This window comes from Pelecanus crispus, chromosome 4, assembly GCF_030463565.1.
Source record: "Pelecanus crispus isolate bPelCri1 chromosome 4, bPelCri1.pri, whole genome shotgun sequence".
NCBI lineage: Eukaryota > Metazoa > Chordata > Aves > Pelecaniformes > Pelecanidae > Pelecanus > Pelecanus crispus.
Window position 1 is genome coordinate 18,223,697 of NC_134646.1, and position 17,920 is coordinate 18,241,616.

The following is a 17,920-nucleotide window of genomic DNA, read 5'->3' on the forward strand; positions in this document are numbered from 1 at the left end:
GCTGGACTCTTCAGCAAATCTAGAAGCAAAATAACTAGCAGTTCCAGTAGCTAACCTACCTGCATGCAATAGAACATGTAGCACTTTGGATCATTCAGAGAAAAAAGTATATTTAAACATAGGCTACAATACTGCTTTCTGAAAAATATTTAAAGATGTATTTTTCATACCAATTAGGTATCATTTCAATGGATACTTCAAAGCATATGGCCAAAATTGATTAGTTCATTAGCTCTATTTTTCCTAATTTATTGAAAGTACAGCAGTGTTGCACTGAGGTTTTCTCCTGACTGCATAGTGCATGGCATTCTGCTTTTCAACAGCAGAATGAAGTAGCAGCACAAATTGGTTTGAAATATGATGAAATAGCATCATTACTTGTGTATGAAATCTAAAAATCACTGCACTACGACCTTAATTTTAATTGGCTTTTTCTTGAAACCAGCAGCTAAGCCTCACCACTGAGAGAAAACGATTTAATTATTTCTAGTCGGTTCCTAACTCCTCAGTGAGCACTGTGTTAGGTAGTAACGTAGTCATTTATTTTCTCATCACACTGTGGGGAGCAAGATATGTATAGATACATCTAGACAATCATCTGCAGTTAAATTCATCTGACCTAAAGGAAGCTCAATTTGTTCCCCAGAAGTTAAAAAGCAGATTTCAGAAGGAAATCACAAACATGTTTTGCTGTATAAGCCTCCATTCAGCACCCATTGGTCCACTCCGGGTACCAATGTCTTCTTTAGTTCCCAACAGTGTCATTATTATAGTCTCGTTTGGTCAAATTATTGTATTAGCTTTGCTTGTATAAACACAGAGACTCAAAACGGTATGTCTAGTAGCCTTCCATATATTCCATATTTTTTCTATTCCACCTAATATTTTAAATTCACATTTTGCAGGTATTTTATAACAAATAGTCTTCTTTCCTATTTTGAAAGCAAGCTCTTTGTTATATATAAGATGAATATTAGCATTTTGATACAAATATTCTTATTTTATTCTGATAATTTTACTATCTTATCTTCAGTGTCTAACCTTTACATCAAATAAACAGATCCCATACAAATCATATTTGAAGTTATGTATGACTGATGTAATTAAAACTCTCAAGAGAACATGTAGAATAAAAAGTCCTCAAGCTTTTCCTGCCTTAATTATTGTTAGCCAAAGACAGTACTCATCATTTCATTACTGGAAATGGGAAAGTGACACAACATTTAACATCTGGGCACTTATTTCCACAGGCCCTGGTTTTTCACCAATGTTTAGATTCTTTAAAAAAAAAAAAACCAAACAAACACAAAACAATACAGTAAGAGTAAAATGAAATGGAAAAAATTTCAAGAAAAAATCTGAATCTCTTTTTTTTCCCCTGTGCTCAGCCTAAATAGCCACAAGGCCAGGGTCCCTTTTCTTGTTTTAACCTTCCATGGATCAGTCACATGGCCATATAGGATGCAATGTTCACCCAAAAAAGCTCAGTATAGTAATTATCAGTAGGTCTCTCCACTATTCTGCCCAGACACATACACTCTCCCTCCCCCTTATCCTTCCATTCCTGAATAGGCAGTCTGATGGTATTGGATGCTCTGCACTGGCACAGAAGACAGTTGCATCAAATCAGTATTCAGCAATTCACAACATTCAACCAGTTGCAGTGTCTCTCCCAGGAAATATAGCAAGGTTATACTCTGTTAATAACTTATCTTCAGAAATAATGACATTTGTATTATAAAATTGAGAGAGAGAGGGCACTTTACAGATAAGTGCCATTTATTCAAAATGCTTCCATGTTAGAAATCATTTTATGGGTGCCCTTTAGACACAGGCATATCTCCATGTTTCAGCAATTATTCATCATTTACACATTCATAATTTGGGAGAGTTTCAAACTCAAAATGAATAAGAAGCCTACACGCTGTCTCAAATGGCCGAACAAGCCTTGATAACACATCATAGCTAAGAGATTCTAAATAAATTAAATAATGAGTAGAGAAGCATGAACCTAGTCTGTCTGTGAACACAGTGAAAAGTAGCAATAGTCTCCCAAATCTAGGATATAAGACAGAAATCTGTCTCACAGTCACAAAATCTCCTGTTACCATAGTGATGGGGACTGAGCAAATGACTAAAAATACCTGGTCTTATTCACACTGTCTTAGGAATGTGACCTAAATGACATGTAATACATGATTTTCCATGAGAAATTAATTGGATTTACTAGGAGCCAACACTGAGAAGCAGATAATGTGCAAGTATGATGTGTGGTCAGACACCCAAAGAGCCCATGTTCTCAAAGATGCAGCTTGAACAGAGAGCTGGCTGGAAGAAAGCATACAAAAAATTATGATAAAAAGAAACCACATGTAGGTCATTAACAAATCAAAAGCATCAATTAAACATGGGTTTCTCTCACTAAATAAAGTTGTACTTTAAAAGCAGTCTTTGGAATTGCTGATACACAAAATTAATCACAACCTCCAAAGATCACTGTCTGTGAGAATCTCCCAGCTGTGATGACCATCAAACTTAGGAAGACGTAGAGGTAACATAAATTCATGTTTAGACCAGCTTTGGTTCACAGCACCTACACATGTCAGTACAAATCAAAAGTGTGCTACAAATGTGTGCTAGCGGAGAAATTGCAAATGGCATCTCCTACCTTAATTTGTGAGGTGCCAAAAGAGGCTGCCTCCGTAAGTCTCACCCAGGAGCTGTTGCTGCTGCTCTACACTAAGAGTGGGGCATTGCAGGCTCCGCCACTGACAGCCCCGGGGATAAAGGAAAGCCAGAAGGAAGATGACACTCTAGATTCATTTGAAGGGCTTAATCACTTACAGTTTTATTTCTATTTTTAAAGTGTAATGATCTCCTATTTACAGTACAGGATATCTTGATTCTTGCCTTGTGACAACTTATTTTATTTACAAACATTCATCTATGAACATTTGTAAAAGTTTGTTGGGCTGAGTTGTTTAAGGATGTTGGAAGGCAAACGCCACTGACTTTACAAAGGGGGCAAATGTTTTTCCTGGAGACATTTGCAAGAGCAGACCTGACACAAAATTGCTCTACACCATCTTAAGTCTATTCCAAGACAGTATGGGATTATATTCCAGCATAGTTAGACACGCTGGAATTCTAGAAAATGTACTTTATTTCAAGTGTAATGATAAAATGCTCCCTTTCGAAAAAGATCATCAACATCAGGTAGGGTTTGTCCTGACTATGCTTTTAAGAATAGCAGCTTCTTCACCCATGCAAGGAAAGAAAGAAACAAACAAAACCCCCAAAGCCTGCAGCATCTGCAGTTGAAATTTTGTACCACTGTAAAGCATTTTAAAGAAACCACTCACCTGGACAGACCAGCTGCAAGACATGCTGTATTCCACTCGCAGGTATTGAATATCCACAGTCTCTCAAAAATTCAGACAGATCATTTCTGTCCATCTTTTTGTCAAACTCTCTCTTGGAAACCATTGTTTCATAAACTGAAGAAGAGAAGCTTCCGTCAGATACGTATTTACAATAAGTAAGGCACTGGGTTTTTTAGAAATAGTCTCTTCAGAATATTTTCTTCTTTTTAAGAAATAGTTTCTTTAGAATCAAGTTAATATACTTGATAAACTTTGTATGAAAACTTGGGCCTGTGCAGAGGTCATAGGATGGGCTAGTTTGCTGCTGACTTACGCACTGAAGTGAAACTCACACATCATCCTTATCAAACACAAAGAGGAACAGTTAGGCTGAAAAACACCTCTTGCCCATGTTAGAATTTCTCAGTACAGAAAGGTGATGGACTCCGTAGAACTAGGATGGTAGAAAGAGGTCGAGGTAAGTAGATAATTAGAGTGGTTAACACTCTTTTATACTTGGCGGATACATTCAACCTACCTAAAGCAGTATATTAAACTGCTCCCCTGGGGTAAAAGGCAAGGGGAAAACTCAGTGTCAGACATTGTCCCCAGTATTATCGTACTGGGAATGCCCATAGATGCCTTGCCAAGGAGGACTTAAACCAGTAGGCTAACAGTCAATTATTTTCTTGATAAATTTAATATATTAAATAAGATAGCTTCAGTCAAAGAGACTAACTCAGAGATAGGTGGTGTGAGATTTATTTTGTACTGCTCAGGAAAGGAAAATTACAGATTAAAAATAAAAAACTTCAGTCTCCTATACTTTCATGTCCACAGAACATTTCATCTGATCTACCTAGCTCACAGATTTTTGCAGAATTGGTGCAATTCTGCAAATCTTCCTCCCTGAGAGATAGTGGATACTAGCCTAGCTGATTTTCTACTAATTAACAAAACCAGCAGTTTTCCTGTAAGCAATAGATTCCTAACAGTAATAGATCATATTGCACTCTGTGTTAGGCATAAGCATCTATAACATGTCTCTTTCTGTCTTCATCAAAGCAGAGCAAATTAATGTCAATTTAACATTTCAGAAAAACAGCATCTGCATTTTAAGGCAGAATTTACACTCTAATCTTTGAAGACCATAAAGGCAAAACAACAAAAAAACCAATACATTGGGCTACAACATCTTATCACATCTACAAAGAAAGAAACTTTGAAGGTATAAATTTAAGACTTCCTATTGAAGCATCAATAATTCAGCCATCAACCAGCATTTCATTACAATATGAAAAGTAGTACAAACCTTTCAGTCAGACAGGATTAGGCAGTATGTTATGAGTTATGCAGCCTAGGATAAGAATATACCTTTTTAGGAGGATATGGGTTATGTTTTAGGAATTAATTAGTTTTATTGATATTTTTTCTAATGTATGGGGAAAATAAAATTTTATATATATACATTTCAGTTATATATATTTTTCCTATGTGATGTTAGGAATATAAGACCTGATTATGGAATTTAGAAGTCAAAACTGAGACTATGCCATAAATCTTCAGATTACATGATTTGCATCAGTAAGGCATTTGGAGGGAACTCAAAGTCTACCCACTGAATATGTTCAAATTAAGTATTACAATCCTCCTACTTTATACTGAAGTATAAAGCTTTATGAATGCAGAATTAAAGGACTGAATGTAAATGGGAATCAAGATATAAACAATTAATACATACCAAGCTCAAAAGGCGTAAGAATCAATTAGAACCTAATTCAAGTATGTAATAGGTGGTATATTTTTATTTCTCTGGAATGCTAATGCCTATTTAAAGGAGAGAAGGGGAAAAAAAAAAAAAAACATCAGTACATTTCTAACCCTTAGGTATGAAAATGGTAATCTACGTCCAATTTGCAGTATTGTATTTTGATGCATGGTTGAAAACTCATACTAATTCTCCTTTTCTCAGCTTTTTCCCACCAGGAAAGTTATTTTCTAGTGTACACACTCATCTAATCTTAAATATCCTCTGTGATGAGATGGCCACCTCTTGCTCTAGAAGAGGAATTTGAAGGGCAATGGATCAGACAAAAAGGAAGTTTAGATTAAATTTTGCAGTCTAAATTGCTTTTTATTTTCCTTAATATCTTCCTATAAGCCTTGGGGTGATAGGGGCTACACAAATAGAAACATTGAGAAGAATGCAGAAGGCAGTGAGTAAGGCATCCGGAGCTACAGAACAGGCAGTTTTGGTATTAGTCAACTATTTCCTCTTCTTTCAACACTTCTCTGCTTATGTGTCAGGAGAAGCAGCCCTTGTGCTTGTGTCTTATGATTATGCCTTCAAGCTATTGTCATTTATGCTTCTCCTGGCCATTACCATTTATTCGATTGTGTGTGTCCATGAATTTTCTACCATACAGCTGAACAACATCTATCTTCTCTACCACACTTGCTCGACTGTACAGTGAGCCTTCAAACTGATGAGGAAACAGCAGAAACAAAAGCAGGTATAAAAAGTAGTTCCATTAATAAAATATATAATACATGGATTGCTTAAAAAAAAAAATCTGCAACGATATCTTCTTTAAAGAGGTTCTCTAAACATACAAGTTATTTATTTCATTATGGGAGATGTTTAAGTGCTATTTGTCTTCCATACAATCCCTCAAAAATACAATAGGGCAATAATACTAGGGGAAAAATCTTGGCAAGAATGAATGAAAAGGATAAAGTGTTAAGAAAATTGTGATGATACTCAGTTTCGCACTTTCTCACCTACTATCTCATTACAAATCCTTCTTCCTGACAGTTTGTGACACTGCCCATCATTTAACAGTTAATACAGTTACAGTCTCAAGAACCGTAACACAATGACACAATCACAAAGTGCAGCATGCAAGAGAGAAAATAATGATAATAGTTAATAATTAATCTCCTTATCAAGTGACCAGGAGAATCTGTTTATTCAAGCTAAACCCTACAGGTCTATAGTGCCAGAATGACATCTTAGAAATGCAGCTGTGCATATGGAGACATGAAGTTTTCCTTGCACCAAAAATCACTTTAAAGTAATCGCGTTGCAGATGTAGAATATTACTTAAGAATAGACAAACCACTGAAATTAAAATAAAAGATAATGTTATTTAAAAATGGGATGACCTACATTTTTTCTTGTCCATCCACTCCTCTAATTCAAAGTACTGAAGTGGTATAGAGAGATCCAAAACACCAGCTCAACATTTAATACAGGCTATCATTTTACGGTAGTGATACAACTGCTGGTAGGGATGTTCCATGACTTGTAGACTGCTATTACAGATATGTTTCACTTTCATGACTGTAAGAAATAAGTGAAGCGTGAATAAAGAAACAGATGAGGAGGTAGAACTAAGAGGTGTGCAGCATATAAGAAAATCTTCAAAGAAAGCAAGAACAAATTCCATTCCTGTAAATTCATATGGACAGATACATAAAAATAATTACTCCATAGTGCTGAGAAGGAATGATCCTTTCCAAAGGTGATTGGATAAAGCTATTGGCTAAATCCCAAAATACTGAAATAAACACATTTTATCCCAAATTACAGAAGTAGATCAGGAACTATGCGAAATACTATCTGCATGTAATCAGAGTCTTGGGGAAAGACAAGGTTCTGTATCTCAGCAGAGGAAAAGTGGAACAGTGAAACTTGGCAAGGTAGGAAATTCTGTCTTCAGCATTCATTTTTTCAATTAAAAGTATGTCGTGGGAGAAAAATACATATTTGTTTTCTACAGCCCAGGAGTAGATAACAAGAAATGTTGTCTCACCTCATCATTAATTATATCAGCAACAAAAACTCCCTCTCCTCCAGTATATAAAGTGAAGGAATATTTTTAAAGGTTGATGATTACCAAATAATATGACCTGATTTTTGTTACCCTATTTTAGGATTCTGGAAAACTAATAACATAGATTGTTTAATGGATGACTTAGTTCCTACTTGACCCACTTATGTGAATTAGGTGCAAGTTTTCTTACGGTATGCTTCTTACATAGGAGGATTAGACATCACCAGAAAAAAGGTATTTTAACTGAAGTTATGCAGCCTCCATTAGCACTCAACCTGTAATGTGCATAAGCTCTTTTAACTTGGTATAAACTCTGAGATGGAAGGCAAAAGTGCATATTACAGCTTTCTAGTATGTCATTTCTCAGGAACTGGCATTTCATTTAGCAATACTAGATGACAAACACGAAAACCAGTAATTATACTAGAGTATCCATGATTTTTTTTTTTTTTTTTTCCCCAGTAATTGAAGCTTAAAACAGAGCGGGAGAAGAATGCAATAAACAGCCTGTTAGTTACAGCCTGTTTCTCTACCGGAATAACTGCAAGCCCCAGAATTAACAGTACAATATACATGTACACCAAGACTCTCTGAAGGCAGAAGGATCATATGTCACACAGGCCATTCTCTTCTAAAAACTAATAGAGAGCCTTCTTGAGATCAAGTGGTGGAAATAGGTCCCAGCAGAGCACTCGCTATCACTAAATTCTCCCTAACCTTGAAGATGCAGAACAATGACAGACAGACTAGCCGAGCATGGGGGGTTTTCATAGCAAAATAGTAATAATCAAGAACTCTTACACTACTAGAATATAAGTGGTACATGGATTAAACAGTCAAGACATTACCTTATTCTTTACTCTCCTGAATGCCCTGTGTTCAAGCCATACTCTCACGTATCTTTGAATGCAAATGACTGCTTTAAGTACTTCTCTACTGCTAGGATGCTCTCTACTCTCATGAGAAGCTTCAAAGACTTCCAGGTGAGTTACATTTTTCTTCACCTTCTTCTGCATTTGAAGGTCAAGGCGTTTGTCACTAGAAGTTAAAATACAGAAGATTTGTTTGGTGGACAAATGTTTGAACTATGAATCAAAATTCTAGAAGACAAATTGTAATGTGCACCTAAAATAATTACAGAATCATGTAGAATCCTTGTATTTCAATGAATAGCTTGAAACGATTGAAAAGGAACTGTTGGTCATTTACCATCTACAATTACACAATTAGCATCCAAATCTGCTTGCCAACTGTTCTCCTGCAGCTGTGTAGATCTGCACAATGCCCATGGCTTTGTAAGCTATAAGGATTAAGTTATTATTTTAAACATTGTTAACATTTTTAATTTCTATTCAACTGCACAGTTTTTTACAAAATGGAGAACACAAAAAGTCATATTTTGTGTGAAAATACACTATTTAAAAAAAAATTAATTTGAGTAAGACTAAAAAAATAACTTACCTAGCAGCTTTTAGAATTGAACCGATAATACAAACTATAGCAGATAGACACATAGAAACCTTTAAGTGTCTCTTCCATGTGAATGCTAACTTCCATGGATTTTATTCATGTGTATTCATTACAGTTGCCAGGAAATTTGACCCCCACAAAATTATTTTACAAGAACATAGAAAATTATTGAAACTAATCCTTTTCATAAGAACACACCAGAAAAGGCTGTATTGAAGATTTTCCTGTCAAAACAAGACAGCAGAAACACCAGAAAAGTCAAGATATTCAATAACCTGAATTGTACATGTTTTTGCTACAGTAACATTACTAAAAGTAATTTTAAAACCCTGAAAGCTATCAATTTTGTCTTGATACGGAATGAGTAGAAAAGAACTCTCCGAAGTTTCATCTCTACAGTCCTCCTGTGTGATTACTTGACCATGCCCCAACTGAGGAAATGATCAAAATATATATAATGAATAATCAAAATGCTAGATTTTGCATTTCAAGCAGTGTAACTGGAAGAAATGTAAACCAAAACGTAGCTGAGGATTTTTCATCGACCACATTTAGAGCTTCCCTTTTTTCTGAAGGTGCAATTGTGAATAGAAATAGTAATTCTATAGTTAAGGTCATCATTCTATAGTTAAGGTCATAAGTAGCCGTGTGCTGTAAAGTCAGTTGTAATTTTACTTAGCACATCACGATTACACCAAGACTAAATCAATCTGCTTGAAATATCATTGAAATGTGAGGAAAATGGTTTTTGATGCCTGGTCTTAATTAAGCAAGGTGCTAGTCAAATAAAATGCTTGAGAAATTGAGATCTGAGTATTTCTTAAAATCTTGTCTTTTGCTGGGGTTTTTTGTTTGTTTTTGTTTTTGAGGTTATAATATATTGTTGGGTTTTTTCAAACAAAATAATTTAGATGATGAATTTCAAGCTGGTTATTTTCTGGTGTTCTGTAGCACTTCTCCCTCTAGCCAAGAGCCTGCAGGATTTCTCATCCGACCATCTTCTTATAATTAAAAAATATCATTTGCACTTATTCATCATTCCACTCTATGCCACAAAGACAAATCTGTTCCATCAATCTTGGTCTCTCTACTGGCTAAAAAAACTTCCAGGTATTTCATATAACCTCACAGCATGGGACCACAATTTCACCGCTCACTTATAAGCTGGTACACCCTCTAACCTTTTCCACTGAACAAAGAATTTAACCCTCTACCAGCTTGATTCAGCTCCGTATCAGCAGAGGCTGTGCATTTATTATTTTCCCCAGCAATTCTATCAGAGAACAGCAGCATTTTAATTTGCTTGTAGGATTTCAAAGAAATTGCAGTTTCATTGGTTGCACAGGGAATGACTGGACTCATCACCGCAACCGTTTCTAGACAGGTCTAGACAGTTTGCAGGTGACGCCTATCTACTCTGAGACATGAGAATGTGCCAAGCATGAGGACATCCAAGGGCTATGTTTCTGGACTGATCAAATTCACTGTCTTCAAAGACCAAGGAATAACATTAAGTCAGATGGACAGGAAGGGAGCTACGTATATACATGTGTATATAGAATATACACAGTATTTCTATAGATTTTTTTTTTTTTTCCAAATTTGGAGAAAAAGTTTATCAGAGGCAATTATTTATGTTGGGAGGGCAGGTCCCATTGTGCTATCTTACATGAAGAAAAGTTTGAAATGTGTTCTTAATACTGTTTTCAGATTTATTTCAGATTCTAGACATAGTTTGACTTTTCAAGCAAGATCCTCGAATCACTATGTAAGTTGAGGTGAAGGTAGGTTATTTGGGGAAGGCAGGGCACTCGGAAGGAGAGAAAGTCTTCCTAAAATCAACAAATTTTAATTCTTTTAATGAAAATATTTCAGAACAATTCTGATTTTATAACCATTACATTCTTTTTTAGATCCATGATAATAAAAATTATATGAAAGATATGGACAAGTGGCTGTTTGAAAGATCAAGTGTACAGTCAAATCCTCACTTAGGTACAGCAGCTGTCTGCACTACAGATGTCTTTGTAAAATCAAATTCATGCTGCAGATCTGATGGCAATGCATTAAATGGCTCTTCCTACTGAATTATACATGTGGCAATTTTTTTTATAATCTCACAATTTAATTTCATGCAATTTACATATTCTGATTAATAGTGCTGTGTAAAGATATATTTAATATGCTCTGGCACTGCTGTATAAATAATGACTTATATCAGTATTTTGTGCTGTTCATAAAGATTAATTTATTTTAAGGTTGTGTTCAAGTTACACTGTTCTTTCTCCTATGTGCCACAAAAAATGCATACTAAACTACCTTTTGCTTAATGTGGTTTCTCTCAGTTACACTATCTCTAATGATAATTTTTACAGGAAAATTTGTTGTTTTAATAGAAGAAAATAGCTAAACAGAGGGGGAAAAAGTGGGTTTTATTTAATAAGTGTTTAGAACATACTGGAGCAGAACAAATACCAAACATGATGCTTGAAAAGGAATTTCTATCGAACCAACGGTTTATCTGCATTAATATATATTCCATCAGTTACAAATTTCAGTTCAGATAATGCTACTAATTAGGTTTGGCTGATATTGGAGTATTTTGTATGCCCCATTTATAAAAGCTGTTTGCCCATCTGTTAATAGGTTGGAAGTGATTAAAGGACACTTATTTTGGCTGTTGCAAAGGCCAAATCATTTTAAAGCTGCAAATATGTGACAAAATCAGCTAAAGGTTTGCCAAGTTCAGGACCTGGTTTTCCTAAAGACTTGTGGTGTCTGCTTCCTTTCCTTCCCGCCTAAAGTATCTATGAGTTTTTAGTATATAAAAGCAAAAATCCAGCCTACTATGATAGGCCACACCTACTATCTATTTGTTTAAACAGAGGTTTTAATAAACTTTGAATGTTTTTCAGATCTCCAGCAAAAAAGCATTTCTGCTGTTTGTATATTAACTTTGAAGCATTGCTTCTGAGATCTTAACTAACATGTGGCTTACAAGGCTACTCAGTATCATTGTATTTTAATACCTGTGCCTTCTCTTCCTGTCTATTGTTTCATCAGTGTGCATAAAAGAACAGGAAAATGAGCAATAAGTCAATATGGGAAATATCAGAGGGAAAAGAAGACAAAAAAGAGGGTGAAGAATTTGAATGAAAAGGACAGTCATGGACAGTGAGCTGGGAATCAACAGCAAACCAAAAACCCTAATGGCAAGAGATGTATGTGTGCCATTATTGCGAGATAATTACGGCGTCATTTCCAACTGCAGAAGTGTATTTCAGTCATATGTTTAACTTAAATGAAGACAAGAAATAGCCTTGTACAGAGAGCTGGAATAACTCCTGTACACCATTTACATCCTATGGTCTACATGAAGGCAAATATCACATATTAAATTTTACCCTGCTTTTTCTCCATGTACTTAACTTGATGCTTTACAGTATCAGGACAGAACCCAAGTTGACCCTTACTGCACATGAAAAGTAGCAATGGAGTTGTGAAAAGAGTATTCAAACAGATATTCTAAACCTGGTTTGTCTGCAAACCCCTGAATATTTTTTTTTCCTTGATTGGATTTGAACTGTAATACCGAAGGGAACAGACCAATAACTAACCCTAGACTTGTTTGCTTCATCTGCAAATTTAATTTTATAAATGAGCAACATAAAGTGCTACCAACATGCATTAAAGACATACCACCTGCTTTGTACTACTTTAATGGAAAATCTGTCAAGCACTTTCTTTAATGATTATATGTCTTAAAAATTCAACAAATGAAAGGATTATCACTGAAATCATATTAATCTGCAAAGGATTAACAGCCTACTGTTGAAAGACTTCATGAACTGCAATAGGAGAGGATCTGAAATAAAAAATGCAAAGAGCTTTTCACATAAATAGTGCAGAAAGATTGTAGAGGTTGAAGCAGCAAAAGTGAAAAGGGACTGAAACAAAGAATGGTGATGTGAATCAAACACTTAAGCATTGAAAATAAAACAAAATCACAGAAAACGTGCTATAAGCTGTAACATCCTTGCCACTTGTATGGTGGTATGCAAGTTTACTCATTTTCTTTGTTAAGTTTTTGTGACCAGTTGCACTCTCATTATAATTTGTAATTTTAAAGAGATTTAGATACATTATCTGAAATCTCTTGTTTAAAGAATGAAACAGAATTGTATTGAACATTCTGAACTTAATGAAACACTAAGAATGAAGTCTTGATTTCCTACTGATACAGTCTCCTTTAAGGGATAGAAAGACACCCCCAACCACCACCACCCCCCCCACACACCCCCAAGTTTATAAAATACTTTATCTTCTACAGTACACAGTTTAGCTTTTAGAAGAAATAGACTGTTTTGTTCCTCTGTTATATTTTCCCTGCCTGTAAAACATTGATGAAATCATGGCCAGGCATTTCTTGTTATTTAATGGCCAACAGAGTTCATTTCATCAAACCTCATTCAGTAGTTATCCCTATTCATGAAGACACTTAAGGATGTGTTTGATTTTAGCTTTAGTAGGACTTAAAGGTATGCTTAAAGTTAGGCACATACTTAAAATGCTATGCTGCATTTGGATGGAGGCAATTGCATGCTTACCTGAGCTAAAGTTAAAATTAAGCATATGCTTAAGTGTTTTGCTGAATACAGATGGAGTGCTGAACTGGAGCCCAGTGATTACTCATAAGTGTCAGTATGTTCTCAATCCAGAAATTATCACTTTACAAATAAAATCTGAAGATATGCCTATACATAATCAATGTATGGCTGACTAGAATTTTGATGACCAGCTAATTACAATTCATGCAGACATAAACTAATAAGATGATGAAACGCCGCTTAAACTCAAGGATACATCCCAAATTATTCACTCAGGATGTACACAGAAGACAAAATAAGACAGTGAAACAACAGGGAGGAAAAAAGGCAAGCCATAAGGACAGTCACAACAACAGCTTTCACTTCCATTGGAAGACACAGTGTTCAACTTCAGTGGGCCCAGTTTAGTTGGTCTCAGGGCCTGATACCAAAATTTGCCTAGTTTCCTGGGGCTGCAATGATGTTAATGGGAGATCAAACAAACAGGTCTCATTCATCACACAGAAGAACCCAGAATCACCATTCTGAAGTTTTGCAACTTAACGATATTGAGAATCTATGGATTCTACTTGGAAATAGTGTAAATGTATGACCTAAGACCTATTCATGCTTTCTAATGCCTTTGTCAGTTTTCAATATTAATTTCCAAAAGAAAAATGTCGAAAAATAAGTTTCATCTGTTGTCATTTTCACAAAAGATGAATAGGAAAAAAGCACCTCATATTCCTCCTTTCTGACTTACCACTTGATGCCAGGCTCTTTTTTTTTGTTGTTGGCTTGGAAGTCTACCAAAATCTGGAAAGATAGAAGAAAGACCTGGTCAACTAGATAGGTAAAATCTAAGACAGCTTATAACTGCCATATATTTCAAGAACTATACATATACTTTAAAAGGTTTTAAATTTAGATAAGTCTAACTGCCTTACTGAGAAAAAATAAAGAGTTCAAAGAAATAAACCCAACCTAATCAGTAATAGCAAATGTTAGGGATGAATCTAGCAATACTTTATATTTACAATTACTTTGCTTTAAGTTCAGATGTACAGGTTCGAAAAGGGTAACTACTGCTTTCTTCTTTCCATCTCCTCAATGACTACTCCCTTATAATATAATGAATAGGGACATATATCAATATAATGACTACTGCTACCTTATAATACTAACAGTGTTTTCATTTAATGAATTATGAAAACATAAACCCCACAAATATTTGCTATTACTTGGGTAGATCAGGTTGTTTGGCTTTTGTTGTGATGCATTTCTGAGCTGGCTACCTCTTAGAAAGGATACCATCATCTGTAAAAGATTCAGAGAAAAGGAAAAAAAAAAAAACCACAAACAACACAGTATGTAACTGAAGCATGTAACTATAACCCTCTCAGATGTCCTTGACATTTTAATTCCTGTGTTCCTGAAACACAGTGATAAACAAAGCATGTTAAAGGATGGATATCTGACATCACACCAAAATACCACCCATCCCAATATGGTCTTCCTAACAATGGCCAACAAGGGAGCTAGGCAGGCATAAGAGTCGTGGCACTTTCAAGGGTGATTCGTCTCCATTACAGACTTGTGATTATCAGCAGATAACCAGTCACTGTTATTAGTGACTGAGGTAGAGGCAGCGTCTATACCCTTATGTTTAATAGCCACTGAACAACCAACCAGACATCAAATTGTCTAATCCCTTTTTAATCCCTTTTCTATTTTCAGACTTTGCAACACCTGTGGCTGCCAGACCCACAATTCAATTATGCATTATATGAAAAAGATTTTTGTATTTTTGTTCTAAATTTGCTACCTGATGATTTCATCAGGCCCCTCTAGTTCTTGAGCTAGAAAAACAATATATATTATTCCTTATTAGATTTTCCCCTACTTTCGAGATTTTTATTCCTGATCTATTACTTCTGTTACCTGGATTTTATAATACTGAATCAACAGATGGTAAAATGGTATATGATATCCATTAGCAGTAAATACAACATGAAACATTTTCCCACCTGACGATTTCTGGCTTATTTAGTCTGTTTTATGACAGAAACTGTTCCACACCTTTGGCAATCCCATACACTACCTTCTAAATTCCTTTTCTTTTTAGGACAGTATGACTGGCACGTGGTATTTAAGACATGGGTGTACTATGGATGTAGTAAGAACTCTAACCCATCAGCAGCCACCTACACAGGTACTTTGATATTCTTAGTAAATTCCAATTAGGTTATCAGCACTACAGCTGGTCTCAGGAGTCTTCCTATCCGTTAAGGACCCAACACATTCAATCAGCTGAAGGAAAGACTTCTTGCCTGGCAGGTGATTTGCTCCTATCCACCTCATGAAAAAGTTAGGTTGCATGTTGCATTGGTTGCATGTTTCCACATATTTTTGGCTACCTCATGCTTCAGATCCAGCTCCCTAGTCTCATTTACTCAAATCAGAGTCTCACATTCAACTGCACACTAGCCTTGCCTATTATCTACCACCTTAGACCCTACTGTGCCCTGTGGACTTCCTGATACTTCAGCCCATCTCCCAGCCATGCTGTTCTCCCAACACTTCTACTGATTCTTCTTCTGACCCAATGTGCCTGGCTTCTGTTACTGGCTCCTGACTGTAGCCTCTCCTCACACTGCTACCTGCCTCAAGGCACACAGACATGGTGATGATTTCTGTTCTTTTCCTTTTGATACCCGACCTCCTACTGTGTTTTGTACTCCCTTTGGTTAGCAATTTCAGACAACTAACCACAATCATTCCAGGTTCCTGCCTGTGTGAAAATGCAAAATTCAGAGCTCATTCAGGTGTATGTGTATAGAGTGATTCCCTCCACCAAACATTTTCATTATTTTTTTCAAGTACCAGAATGTTTTGATGAACAAATAACAAAATATGATTTTGTTGGAAAAATCAGATGTGGTACACGCTAGATTAATGTCAGCAATGCATTAAGTACAACTAAACCACTCTTTCAAGCATTCTATTTAGCAAGTCTACCCACAGAGCCTGAATGCTAGTCACTGATTATCATTTTTTAATCAAAGAATGTAGGTTTTCAAGGCTGCAAGTCAGTGTGTTGACTTGTATTGCAGATTTCAAGCAGTGAGGTATGAGTTACCCAACTGTTAGAGAAAAACATTCTTCTTAGGAGGCTGCTACTGCACTTCAAGCAATTGCTACTGCAAATAGAAGACCTGGCTCTGCACACCCTTGTATATTTTCGGATCATCACCCATCAGTGCAATTAACTGTTACCTGGTGAGAGAGCTAAAATGCATGCACATGCTCAGGAATGGTCTTATTTAGTACCTCATTTTATAGGTGTATAGTTCTTTGGTAATTTATTTATTAAGTTCTGTGTCACCACTGAGTAGTCTTGTCCAGTTTGGTTGGCTTTTATACTAGCTTGCAATATTTTGGTCTTCATTTCTGGTTTTGATCTAGGGATTTGAGTCCTGAAGTTGCTCCTCCCAGAACTGGAGGGGCTAAAGCCATCATTTTATCAACCCCATTCATCCACTTGGAAACCCTGTCAGGCATGTAAGGCATATGCTGAAAGGCAATCTACATTTTAGTTCATGTGGTCTAAAGCCAAGACAATGCCTAATAAAGTCACCATCTATGATTTAATATGAAGATGAAATTACACTTCTAGTGCAGTTGAGATGTGACTTGTTATTTTAATGCAGTCTGGATGCTAACACCAGCTGTCTGAGAGAAAACATGAGAAAAGAGTGGACACAGAGGTGCAATAAGCATACTATCTGCATAAGACCTCAAGAGTCATTCTCCAAAATGAATTTCTGGGCACAGATCCAACACTACAGTAATTGACTTTGCACATGTCTGAGTATAAATGTATGAATTCAGAGCAAGATAGATACTTGATAACTTTCTAAGTTACTTCAAATGTATCACACATGATTTCCCAAATGCTATCAAGACATTGTCCAAAGGACTCTTAGGTTCTCCAGCTATGCTTATCAGTATGTGATTTTGATTATGAGTTGACAATAGCAACTATAATCCTACTATGCATGTGATGAGTATGTGCCGGGGCCAGATCTCTGAATATCTCTGATATTCATGAATCAAGTTTCAAACACGTACAAGTATTGTTCATTTCAAAAATTAACATTGTGAGAAGATAAACTGAGAAGATGATCTGTGTGATCAGCAGATTGCTACCCATAAGGCTTAATACAGCTGAGTGAAAACTATTTTTCACCTTATTTTCTTAAGTATTAAGTATTCTTTCTAGACTAAGGTATATTTTACCTTACTTTCTTAAAGTAAGTTGACCACATAGCCTGAAGTATGTTCCCTTTTAACAATAAGGAAAATCATATCCTCAACCCCTGAAAAGTGGGACATAAGAAATACGTGCAGTTTCTTTACAGTTTGCACTCACCAGGCTATTTGATACACTGCTGTAACAAAGGAGTCAAATGGCTTTATCTTCTCAGAATCTTCCATACAAAACAGTGCAGTGAAGCATGTGTTTGACTCGGAATGAGCTGTTCCCACTTCACACTATGATGAGCCACATGCCAATTGAGTTCAGTTTCCTGCCTCCCACTTGCAAAAGGAATTTAATTGGCTGTTACAGCAATCTGTACTCTGATAAGGTTGCTGAGGGGAAAAA

At 35.9% G+C, this 17,920-nt stretch overlaps 1 protein-coding gene across 1 annotated transcript in view; it reads right to left on the reverse strand.

The window, feature by feature from the left end:
- The window catches only part of IQCM (IQ motif containing M), a 111,121-nt gene that overhangs the window by 59,288 nt on the left and 33,913 nt on the right, over positions 1-17,920 (reverse strand). Inside the window, 4 exon segments of the mRNA XM_075709440.1 lie at positions 3,363-3,497; positions 6,532-6,635; positions 6,637-6,674; positions 8,047-8,236. Of these exon segments, the coding sequence (XP_075565555.1) occupies positions 3,363-3,497; positions 6,532-6,635; positions 6,637-6,674; positions 8,047-8,236 (467 nt within the window).